The sequence below is a fragment of the Embiotoca jacksoni genome, unplaced genomic scaffold (genome assembly GCF_022577435.1).
Source record: "Embiotoca jacksoni isolate LCO1_2020_lvr unplaced genomic scaffold, fEmbJac1.0.p SCAF_13, whole genome shotgun sequence".
Lineage (NCBI taxonomy): Eukaryota > Metazoa > Chordata > Actinopteri > Embiotocidae > Embiotoca > Embiotoca jacksoni.
The window spans coordinates 2382847-2395118 of record NW_027185263.1 but is presented as its reverse complement, the minus strand read 5'-3'; the positions used below and the strand labels follow the sequence as shown (position 1 = coordinate 2395118).

At 39.8% G+C, this 12272-nt stretch overlaps 2 protein-coding genes across 5 annotated transcripts in view; one reads left to right on the top strand and one right to left on the bottom strand.

Annotated features, from left to right (window-relative positions):
• rabep1 (rabaptin, RAB GTPase binding effector protein 1) overlaps positions 1 to 4935 on the bottom strand; it is a 21768-nt gene extending 16833 nt beyond the window's left edge. The window contains exons 1-6 of one of the 2 annotated variants that reach the window (XM_069145891.1): positions 4792 to 4935; positions 1366 to 1494; positions 1066 to 1269; positions 751 to 911; positions 493 to 612; positions 130 to 265 (exon numbers count right to left, since the gene is read on the bottom strand). In XM_069145891.1, coding sequence (XP_069001992.1) covers positions 130 to 265; positions 493 to 612; positions 751 to 911; positions 1066 to 1269; positions 1366 to 1494; positions 4792 to 4837 — 796 coding nt within the window. In that variant the 5' untranslated portion in view covers positions 4838 to 4935. The remainder of the gene's footprint in view (positions 1 to 129; positions 266 to 492; positions 613 to 750; positions 912 to 1065; positions 1270 to 1365; positions 1495 to 4791) is intronic. The other variant, XM_069145892.1, reaches the window with a different exon arrangement.
• Positions 4670 to 12272, top strand: LOC138196131 (uncharacterized). Of its 3 annotated transcripts, none has more exons than XM_069145895.1 (5): positions 4670 to 4756; positions 6563 to 6681; positions 9265 to 9310; positions 9842 to 9912; positions 11021 to 12272. In XM_069145895.1, exons 2-5 carry the CDS (start codon positions 6570 to 6572, stop codon positions 11515 to 11517), a joined length of 726 nt encoding a protein of 241 aa, XP_069001996.1. In that variant the 5' UTR covers positions 4670 to 4756; positions 6563 to 6569; the 3' UTR covers positions 11518 to 12272. The 3 variants fall into 3 exon arrangements, with proteins under 3 accessions (XP_069001996.1, XP_069001994.1, XP_069001995.1); XM_069145893.1 differs by lacking the exon at positions 4670 to 4756 and adding an exon at positions 5826 to 5904 and having other exon boundaries at positions 11021 to 12271; XM_069145894.1 differs by lacking the exon at positions 4670 to 4756 and adding an exon at positions 6086 to 6432 and having other exon boundaries at positions 11021 to 12271.

The window sequence follows — 12272 nt, the reverse complement described above, 5'->3', positions numbered from 1 at the left end:
AAAGTCCTGAAAACTGGAAACGGAGCTACGACCCGAGCAGACGTGGACATCGAATGCTGTGGATCTGACATCATGCACACAAAGTATTTCCCTCTATTCATCGAAAAGGGATTTTGTAAGAAAAAGCACCTTCGTGAAGCTCTTTCCGTAGTTTCTCTGCGTCCTCCTGCAGCACGGACTTCTGAGTGTTCAGCACGGCCACGTACATCTCCAGGTCCGTACGACACGACTTCTCCGCCTCCAGGACGTGATTGAGCTCCTTCACCTGCGGAGGAAAGAAAACCAGAGCTTTGAAATCGATTTCGAGCTCAAATCTGGAGCGGAAACAGCAAGTTGACTGATTCAATGGTGAGATTTTTACTCTTCTGTGGTAATAACTAGCAGCAGAACAAGGTTTTTTGCGGTTAAGTTAACTTGTTATGTGCTAAATACATAATATATATATAAGATACTTTAAATGATGAATGTCTGTCTGTAATTAGAAGAGCAAACCTTGGAGGCCTCCAGTTCCTTCACCCGGTCCTCGGCGGTGTTCAGTTTGGCCTTCAGGGCTGCGATCTCGTGCTCCATGGGCATCACCACCGAACGCAGCTTCTCCGCGTCCTCCTGGGCCTTTAAAAGGGGGTTTCATTAGAAAACGTATACAAACACGACACATCTTGTTTATGTGCTTCATTTCATTCTATAGACAGAAAAAAAACTATTCTGACCCGTTACAACTATAAATATTTCAAAAAGAAAGATGGCTACCTTCTTCATGGCGTCCTCCAGGTTCTCCTCCTCCTGACCCTCGGTGAGCCGGCGCCTCAGGTCGCCCAGCTCCCTCTCCACTGCCTCGCGGTACTGGTTCCACTGGGCCCGCTCCTGGTCCAGGCGCTGGTGGAACTGGACCTCGTACTCACACACTGTATCTGTGGAGGGAGAGAAACAAAGACTAAAAACACTTCAAGTGACTTTTACACTTTTCACTGTGGCACCGACGATCGAATTGTCCTCGTCTGGACGACATCGTGAACCACTCGGAGCTTCTTCCACAGTGATTCCCTGATCTCAGGACCGGTTTACCTTTCATGATGACCTGCAGCGAGGCCACCTCCTCCTGCCACTGGCTGCGGACCTGGTCGATGGCTTCCTGTTTGGTGTTCTCCGACACGGTGGCCACCTCCTTGATGGTGTCTATCTCGGCCTGGGCCTGAACCAGCTGGGCCTGCATGGACCCCAGCTCGCTCTGGGCCCCGTCTAGCGCCACGGTCTGCCTCTTGAGCTCCTCTGGAGAAAGGGGGGGATAAGAGGGGGGGCTGTCAATCATTTATCCAGCAGAGGAAGCGACATTAACGTGCAGCTCCGTGATTGTGTGAACCGTACCTTCCTTGGTCATGTACATCTCTTTGAGCTTGGCTCGCTTCTGGTTGAACTCGGCCTCCAGCTGCTGCTTGAGTTTGATGAACTCGGCCCTCTCCTGCTCCAGAGCCGCCACCCGCTGCTGGAGCACCTCTGGAGGAGGAGGATGATGATGATGATGATGATGATGATGATGATGAAGAGGGGGGAAAAAACAACAACAACATAGAGCTGCTGATTACATGAAGTAAACAAAACAATGTAAGAATTAAATCAAAGGCAACCATCCACAACAATCTGTTAAATAAATTCTGCAGCAAGAAAAACAATCGACAGCAATTAACAATCCAGCTTGTTTTCCTATTTAAGGTTGGAAAGTAAATTTGGGTCTAAAGATGTCACATTCTGGGAAACTCTGATGGACAACTGAGGAGAAAACGCTGCATGTATTGTTCAACGTTTCTGTTTCTTTCGTCATAAAAGAAATAAAAATATAAACATTTATATCCCAGACATTTGTCTGTTAAGTCCATAACTTTGTGATGTAGTTTAGACTTTCAGGAGCTTTCAAGCAATACGGTCACTTCAGAAGCCTGAAGACTAAACTGACCTGAGTTTGCACCTGACTTCCTTCATCTCTTATTTAAAGACTTGGACTCGTGGAAACATTTACGAGCACGAGCGGTCCGGCACGACTCCACCGGCGGTCATGTGACGGCTGAACACAGATTCCATAACCGCACATTCACACGGGCTCCTCGTGGGCTTTAAACACGGCGAACGTTAAACTGAAGACACGTGATGCGCTTTACTTCCAGGGTTTAAAAAAAAAAAAAAAAAAAACTGACTGTCTGCCCGGGTGTGAAAACGTCAATCATTCAGGAGGGCACAAAGATCGCATGACTCACTACGTAAACAAAGGCGGCGACGAACCGACAGGCTGCTGGACACCAATTCAGTGAAGCTCAGTCTCACTTTGTTTTTCCAGCAGCTGACGTCTCATATCATCAAGAACTGACTTCACCTTGGAGTATTTATTCTATTATGGGTCATTTTTTTTTTTAACAAATATATTCAGGCATGCTATAAGTCTCACACTTGCTGCGTTATTACCTGATTAAAAAAAAAAGGAACATTTTGGAGTAGTTTTATAGAGTTTCAACAGATTAGCAGTCAGTTTAATTGATTAATTGACAGACAGATAACTGCAGGAAAAATATACTGGAAAAACTAATGTAAAAAAAAAAACAACACCTATTTAAACACCATCAGTCTGTTTCTCCAGATAGGTTGAACTTCATCAATAAAGATCTGGGATTTAATCAAATCAGCAGCTTTCTTAAAAGTTATTTAACTGACGTAGAAATAAAGATATTTATAGAATAATCTTGAAAGAAATATAATTACTCCGATAAGCTGTGTTAAATTCTGCTAAAACTACTACAAGAGGCTCCATTTCCAAATATTGATTGGGGGGAAAGCGCTCAGAAAACCTGCGTGTTTTAGGTTTGTGCGATGATACCACGGTGTACTGAAACATGCATCACACTCACTGAAAAATGATTAACAAACTAAGAGCGCTTTTCGGAGCAGATCTGAACTGCGAAGGTTAGGGAGCTTTTTAATGTTCGCAAAAGTCACTTAAAAAAAAAAAAAAATAAAAATCACTTTAATTTGCAGTTTTCTCGTGTTTCACTGCACATTTAAATTGGGACCAAACCTGCATGTAGAAAAAGATCTGTGCTGCTTTTAGAATTGCACGTTAAGCGGCAAAAATTAAGCTTATGAGCAAAATAATATTTCTTTTATGCTTAATACATAATTTGTCACTAAAAACGTCCAACGCCTTCTCATATCACCAACGTACACGGGTAGAAATTTGACGAATCTGAAATTTCTACCTGGAAGCTGCGACTATCCTACAAAATAAAAGCCCACAAGTAGAGTGACCAGATCTCAACAAACCAAATGTGGGGCAAAGAGTGTATGTATATATATATATATATATATATTTATTTATTTTTTTTTTTAAATGCAAACTGAAACTAAGTTTAAGTTTAAGTTTTCACACTAAATGTTCTTACTGTGTGACGGTTTAATTTCTTCACAGCCTTTTGGACAAAAGCCACATTTTTAGAAAAGTGTTCGTCCTGCAGGGTGGAAAACTAGAGCCGGTCAAAATGTGGGACGTCGTCTCAATATGTGGGACGCAGGACGAGGGAGCCGAACGCCGCACAGCTCCACATAAAGTGGGCCACTTGGTCCCCCTACAAATACATTCACTCCAGTACTGCACCTGTGTACAAATTAGAGGTAACTGTACTCTTACTTGAGTATTTTTATTTTATGCAACTTTTGACTTCCAATCCACTACATCGCTGATTTTTTTTTTTTTTTTTAATGATAAACTGAATGATTAAATGTTCCTCTATGGGTTGAGGAAATAATTGTACTTCTTATGGTTAATTTAACTATTTATAAAAAAAAAAAAAAAAAAAAAAAAAAAAGCTTCTTGGATCAGCTGGAAAAGGCATCGCTTTTAAATTTGAATGAGACGGTTGAAGTTGTTTTTTTAGATATACGTGTTTCTCGCAAGACACACGTGATGATCTAATAGATGATGTATTACTGTAGAGTCAACTATCATAAAGTAATTAAAGTTATATTAATCTTAAATAACTATATGGCTATATTCAATAGTAAAACACTGACACAGTGCGTATGTTTACATTTAGCACCTTAAGTACATTTGGCTGATAATACTTACTAATACTGTAGTATTTTCAGTGTGCTAGTAGTATTATTAGTAGTATTATTATTAGTATTAGTAAGAAGGACCTTCTTGCACCAGTAACACAAAAGATCAAACCTCACTTTAAGCTGCTGCATACGTTCCCCTGTAGGACCTCAGGAGGGTCCCCGGACCCCCGTTTGGGAACCAGAGGGAAAAGCCCTCCTGCAGGGGACACAGCAGAGTCTCCCCCCCCGCACACAGCGCAACAGTACCGGACCGATAAGACCCGTACGAGCCGTGTTAAAGGGCTGGCCGAGCCGAGCCGAGCCGGGCCGGGCTACCGGAGGGAGGCCGGGGCCGACCTGTGCGTCCAATTAGTCGCGACTAGCCGAAAGCTAACGAGCCAAACCCAGACACGGTTGTTATAGTAACGAGCGATTACGCGCAAGCTTCAGCAAAACGTCCCAGAAACGGAGAACCGAGCCGCCGCCGCGGAGAGAGTTTTTAAAACACTCTGTAAGGAGCCAGTGACACGTCGCCCCCCCCCCCCACCCCACCCCCTCCCCCCTCCGGATGATGCTAACTAGCTCGTGTTGACAAGGATGCGGAGGCCCGCTTCGTTTCGGGGGCTCCCGGACAACCGACAACCTCCCGGCCGCCCGAGACGCCACAGACAACACGGTGCGGGGTGGGGGACGGGACGGGACGGGACTCACCGTCGTGTTGGGACGGCAGAGGGGATCCCGAGGCCTCCTCGGCCATGGTTTCCTGAGAGGGGGGCTTGAGGCTATTACCAGGGCGGTGGGGTAAAGAGCTAGGAGTGTCCCAAGAAAACAGGCTAACATCACAACTAGTGCTTAAAGCTGGCGACGGAAAAACAGTGTCGGCTTCCGGGTAAACTTTCAAAATAATATAAAAAAAATAAATAATTAAACGTTTGGTGGCGTTTGTTTCGAGTAGAAACGTGTACCGATATTACAATGAATATGGAATAATACAATGAGAAATTATAACATTTATAGAGACGAGTCGAGCGTTATGATGACATTTTTACACGATTTAGCATTTGTGTGCTTTTATTTTGAAGGCGGAAATCCTATTTCCTGTTATTGTTAAATAGCGCTAGTAAAGCGATTTCCGGTGTCATCTTTTAAAATAAAAGCAAAATAGAGAGACGCATTCAAATATATATATTTTTTTCTTTTCAACACAAAAAATAGATAACATTGATTTTTCTCTAAAGCAAAACTAGAATATTTATTAACATAACACACAAAAAAATAATTATCACGCACTTGCAGCTGCACGGTAATCTTTCTTTCTCATCTATTCCCTAAAGACTATGCAGTGATAAATTAACAAAACATGCAACAATAAGAGGAACTGAAAATATGAGACACTTGCAGTCGAATGTAATGTTTAAACTGGGTTAGACGCAATTTACTTCACTGAGTGTCAGTTTTTGTGTCAAAACTGATAAAAAAAAAAAACGGATAAAAAAAACCTGAGAATGAAGAATCATTTCCCACAAAGAAACCTGAAAAATTTCTCAACGCTTTGTTCACACATGTATAAATTTAGTTTTGCTTATCTGACACTCCCAGACAAACACCCACATGTTGTGGCCGCTGGAGCATAACAAGGGGAGGGGACTGTGCAGCCTCAGCCTTCACTTTCTTTTAGTTTGCTAAGAAAATTAGTAGTTGTTATGCAAAAATGCAGTATGACTCCATATCTCGACATCCACTTTTGTCTTTCACTTGCTGACTTACTTCACATACCGCCTCGCTTTAACTCAGCCTCAGAGCCGTCAGCTGTTTCCTGAAAAGGTTAGAAATATTCAAAATATTTAGAAGTTGAAGTGTGGACTTTATATATTTTTCATTAATATGCCTCTACTTTTATTTAACGTCAGAGAATTACCTTACATCAACTAAGCGAGTCAATTGTTTCAGAAGAAAGTTTAATGTATGAGTTTTCTGAGTGTTCAAGTGCAAAAAAAACACTCCAATATCCTGCAAGGCTTCATGCTGAATCAGCAATATTGGTATTTGGAAGTTGACAGGAAGATGTTACAGAAGAGAGGATGTGGGACATAAAGATAAACAGAATAAAGAACGTTTATATCATTCTGCTGACAGAGATAAAGGTACAGAAATATGTCTTTTCTAGCCGAAATAAACAATTAATTTGACAGAAATTAAATGAAGACAGTCAAATTTCTATCATTGGCAGAGTAGGAGGTCAACTTCCTCACAAGAACACAGGTTACCAAGAGGCGTGTTAAGATTCTCAAAATGCGAATCTAAACACCAAAATAACCATAAGAATTAGTCAACGCAGAAAAAGAGGAAGTGGTGAGTGGTCCTCTTTCCGATCCACAGCTGTGTATGCTGAAAAGCAGTGGCTCAGATGTGCTCAAGTTGTGAAGTCAGACTTTAATTGGATTTCTTGTTTTTCTTTCTTTTTTTTTGTGCTGCAATCAAGAGAGCCCATGAGTCTTTTACGGAAATACATCTGGTTATGGGTGATAGTGGGGATGATTTTTGTGTCTGGGATCATCAGCCTCATCTTCATTCTCATCAACAAATGTATATCCAGACGAGGTAGGTCGAACCAGGAGTTACTGGACAGTAGAAATGTTCTCTTCTCTCTTCTCTCTTCCTGTTCCTGCGCAACATTTCTACTTTTCTTTTTGTCAAAACTACTGAGATGAATGTTTAACGGTCAAAGATCTTCAGAGAGTTTCCGACAGTGTTTTCCTTTTAGCTTCTTGTACAGACTGGCACATGCCAGGCAGTGAGGATATTTCTTTAGACCATTATATATAGAAATAAAATGTCCATAAAATGTTGTAATATAATGAGGATTTACATTTTTAAAAGGATGGGTTTGTAAAGTAGGAATTGCGAATTTATTTTCAACATTTAGGTCATCTTCTATAATTTTTTCTCGACAATAAGTGTTGAAAAATACATTTAAGACTCAGTTCAGATATGACAGGTGTCATTTGAATAAAAGCTAGAACAGAAACGAAAGTATTTTGTGCATTTAAGCAGTCAATCAAAAACAGGCAAAACACAGGATGTGCAATGAAATGCAAAGTAAACAATACACAGAATTATAATAAAATATTCAAAATACAGTACTCTTTCCAGTACTTCTTCCCTACATGTGGACAGTAATAAAGTATACATATATAGTACAATATTTATATACTCTAAATTCTCCACTTTATCACACTTGTTCGACAGCTTTAGATACTGATGCATTTACAGATTAAGATTATCAATACAAATTTAAATATACCATACCAAAATGGCAAATTTGCATCGGTTGTACTTTTACTTTTGCTCTATTAAGAATAATTTTTAATGTAAATACATGGTGGTATCGCGACTAAAATATATTTCTTTCGCCACTGCTTTTTTTATGGTGCACATTTTTTTTAAAAATTAAAAATAGGAGGGCAGGAGGACTTTCCCCTCTGGTTAATTTAAACCCACTGAGCTGACTGATGCGGCATGAAGGTGACATGTCTAGAGGAGTACAGTTGACCTAATAAGTCATTGAGATAGAGGAAATGGAAAAAAACACAAGTGAATCAAATCTCGATCTATCAGCCAAAATGTAATCTAACAACTACAGGTTTAAAGGGTTATTTCACCTAAATCATAACATGAACAAGTATGACCACGGGGTAGGGGGAAATAATTTAGTTTGGTCTGCATTAAGCAGTAAAACCATTATTATTGTTGTTCCTCTGTTTGTGTCTGTTTGTCCTGAAAAGGGGAATCCCTCACTCTGGTGCAACCACTTTTCTGATGAGTCAAAAAATTTTTCTTGATATTTATATTTTATTATGGCGTATTCCTTTTCTGTGAAGTGTATTGGGACCATACGTGTTGATGAAATATCATAATCCTCATACGTTGGTGGAAATTATCTTCCAATGAAACTTTTAAAAAAAACAATCATAATTGTGAAGGGAATATTCTGATTATTTTTCTTTAGTAAAATGTGCAATAGTCCAGTTTAAGGATGCATCATTACAAGTCAAAGTTCAGCACTGAAAACATCACCAAAGTAAAAAATGCCGCTCGGTATCAGGGAAAAGCTTGAAATAGACACGTCGGTCCGCCACAGCAAAACATCAGATAGCCACGCTTTGCGCTTGCCAGGCATGAAAGTTACACGTTTTCATGTAGGTTGAAAAATAAAGAGAACTCATAATGCAGAAAATTTGACTTCAGACTCTGATCCATCGATGTCTCGGAAGCCTTTTTCCTTTCAGACAAAGTGAATTATAGCTATTTTTGAATGTTTCAACAATGGATCGTGTCGTAGCTGTTTATATGCAGCACGGAAACACGTCGGTGCCATCAGCCAGCAGAAGATCAGCAGCATAAAGCAGAAACCAGCAGTGATACACGGGATCAGAACTAGAACCAGCAAAACTGCATTTCATGTAAAAGAGTCAAACATGGTGAGCAGTAGGCACTGGTTTCATTTTCAACATCAATAACTACCCCTTTTTCTCAACCTAAAAAAACTACACATGCTTGTTTCCACTTGTTTCCAATGTCACTATCAAAGCATTGCTCCGAGGAGCTCGTGGCAAAGCAGAAAAAAAAAAAACTATTATAATTGTATGAATTGCTATTAATAGTGGCACCCTCTGGATTTGATTAGCTTAGATGAAACTTTAATGATCCCTGTGGGCAAAGTGAGCTGCAGAGTGAGGCTTCGTGCTGGTTTAGAGTGTGTGGATAAAACAAAGACCAAATACAGGGAACATAACACAAACACTAATCATAAGTAGCATATGTGGAGATCAAAGGAGATTGTACATAGACTACGTGACTATTGTATGTTAAAAATTCATTAAATGTGCTTCGTCAAGGATTATAATTTTATGTTTTCATGATTTTGACGTACTTTCGCTTCAGGTAAACAAAGCCCCTGATAATATGGTTTTAAATAATAATCCTTGTTAGATTCATTTTCATTTTTTGTCCTCATTTAAACAATATATTCCAGTCCTGCTGAGCTGCTGATGAACTCACTGAAATAACAGCAGTCCAGTCACACAATACTCTAATTTTTGACACCAATTCTTAATTTTGTGAGCTATTTAAAAAAAAAAAAAAATTCAGCTTAAATTAACATGTTCTCTTTTGTTTTTACAGGCAATCTCCGACTTTTACAGCTTCAGAGATCGGACATCAAAACCGAGTAATACACAAATATACAATATATTTCTTCATGTATTTCTCAGTTGGATCGTAGTGTGCTTCAATTCTCAATTTAAATAAACTTGGCTTCTTCCGTTTCTTGTTGAGAGTTTGATGATGGATAATGGCTAAGCTAAAATAACTCCTTTTCCTTTCTTCCCCTCTCACCCCACATATCTGAACCCAGAGTAATACAGTTAATATTTAATCATAATCATCACTTTATGAGTCTAGAAACAGTTGTAGTTAAAATTATTATTTAATATTTTTTTTTTTTTTTTTATCTAAACAAAGCGAAAACCAGGCTCACTAATTCCCCTGCTTTCTTGTCTTAAAGGAACCATGTACAATTAATAATAATTAATTATTATTAATGTATTAAGCTAGTGTATTGAACTAGAATTGTCTTGAGCTAATTCACATTTGCATACCTTATAGTCGCTAAGCTAAAAAGCTGATTGTATTTTCACAATGAAAAAACAGCTTCCTCTCATGTTACCCAAAAACTCTCACTTCAACATTTCTCTTCCAGGAGCAACAAATACCAGCAGACAAGCTGTGAAACTCCTCCTCTCCCCCCTCGGACACAGTTTATCACATCAGGCAAGGCTCCTTCTCTTCTTCTAAAGATACCTCGATCGCCCACTCACTTTCACACCATTTAGCACAAGAACTGAATCAAACCCTCTGATGATCTGATGTTTGACAATAACCCCAAACTTGAGGGCAACAATATATTATTTATATTTGTGGAAGCCAAACTAACATGATGGAAATTAGACTGTATAAGAACAATGAAAAATCTCCCTCTGTGATCTTTTTCTTTTGCAAAACCTCAAGACTCAGATCCAACAGAAAAACCACAAATTCTAATCCAAGCTGAGGTTTCTGAACCCAAACTTCATCAAATCCAGTTTTGTCAAAAGTTCAGATGTTATCTGTTCTGTCAGTGGTCAGACCAGAACAAGAAAAGTGCCAATAAGTTTTGCAGATCGGGCCATAACGAATAAATGGTTGGCTGCATAACTGCAGCTCTACCACAAACTGTGGAGCCTGTAAAGGAGTGACAGTCTGCTTTTCCTGCACTTTTTATGAGCAGAAATTCATTGAAAATGAATTGAAATAACATTTATAATGCAAAATCAGCTGTCAACACAAGTTCAATAAACTCAAGATATTAAGCTGAATCAACAACTGATCAGTCTTTCTGACGAACAGACAGATTTGCCTTTCATTTCTCAGTTTGAATTGTTTCTTCTTTACTTTAGGTGTGGCGCCTCTTTGTACCCGTATCACTTCAAGGACATTATGTACTTGTGTTTAATTGCTTTATCAACTTAAATCAACAGTTATTTCAGTCAGACAATAGGTTTCCATCACGAATAGAGTTCTTGAAACTAAAAAAACAAAAATTTTGCTTTGAAAAAGCATCGTGGGCATCTAAGATTTTCGAACAAATGAAACATATAACTCATTAACCAAAGTGTATCATAGATGTGTGAAATGAGAATGAGGAAATTATGGAGACACCACACAGCCCCCATGTGGTATTGTTTCTCTTAACTGATCGTTCACGTCTTGCCGAGAAATATTATTGTCCTCTTGCAAGAAGCTTTGGTGGCAGATATTGTAATCCTATAATATTCTGAGAAACAGTTGTGGTATTCGTGGTCATCCAGTTTATCAACAGTTGAACAATTTGTTATTTCAGCGGCCCAAAGTTACGAGAACCTGGCTGAGGATCACGACTACGAGGAGACCACAGACCAACAGTCCAACCATGTGAAGGAGGAAAATAAGACAGAGATCCTCCGTCCTCTGCCACCCTACGACGATCCAGATCCAGACATGAAATTGGGGGTTTCCGTGGGCCAGAGCTACGAGAACCTGGCTGAGGATCACGACTATGAGCAGAGTACGGATGAGCAGCCTGACTATGTGAAGGTGGACGATGAGACAGAGATCCTCCGTCCTCTGCCACCCTACGACGATCCAGATCTGGACATGAAATTGGGGGTTTCCGTGGGCCAGAGCTACGAGAACCTGGCTGAGGATCACGACTATGAGCAGAGTACGGATGAGCAGCCTGACTATGTGAAGGTGGAGGCCGAGGATTCAGCGACAGACAACGTGTCCACAGAGGACTACGATGACATCGGATGTGAAAAGGATGACCAGAGCGAAGAGGACTACGACGATGTGAATTGAGACCACAAGAGGCCGAGACACTTTAGACTGAATCCTGCTGAGCAGAGATTTTTTTATTCACCACAGATTTATTGATATTATTCATGAAAATAAAAATGCGTGAAGCACTTGAAGACGCTGAAATCTGCTGAATGGTATTGAGACGTCTGGTTTGATCTTTAAAGGCTTTGATTCTTCTCAATCTCATTTGCGGATCAGTACTTGGTGGTCTACCAAAATAAAATGAGGCTTTTAATGTTTTTGATTTAAAACGCTTTTATTTCATCTTTAATCTTTTAATGAATGTGCTAAATTTAAAGAAAATCTATCGAGGTCTTCCTGAGATATCATATTCAAAATAATATGACAGTCGTGAGAACAAAGTGACCTTCACCTTTGACCTTTAACCCCCACAATCTCATCTATTCATTCTTGAGTCAATGGAAATGTTTGGGCGTTCCTTGAGACATTACGTTCATGAGAATGAGGGCGGATGGGAAAGCACAGTGACCCTGACCTTTGACCTTTCAGCCCAAAACTCTTGTCAGTTCATCCTTGTGTCCAAATGAATGTTTGTGCCAAATTACAATAAAGTGCCTCAAAGTGTTCCTGACATATCGCTAAGTGAGGTAGCAGTGGCCTTGACCTTTGACCTTTCACTCCCAAGAATCTTATCACTTCATCCTTCTGTCCAAATAAATGTTTGTGCCAAATTTTAAGTAAATTCTCTCAAAGTGTTCCCTATAGTGCTCAAGGAAACGTGACGTGACAGTGAC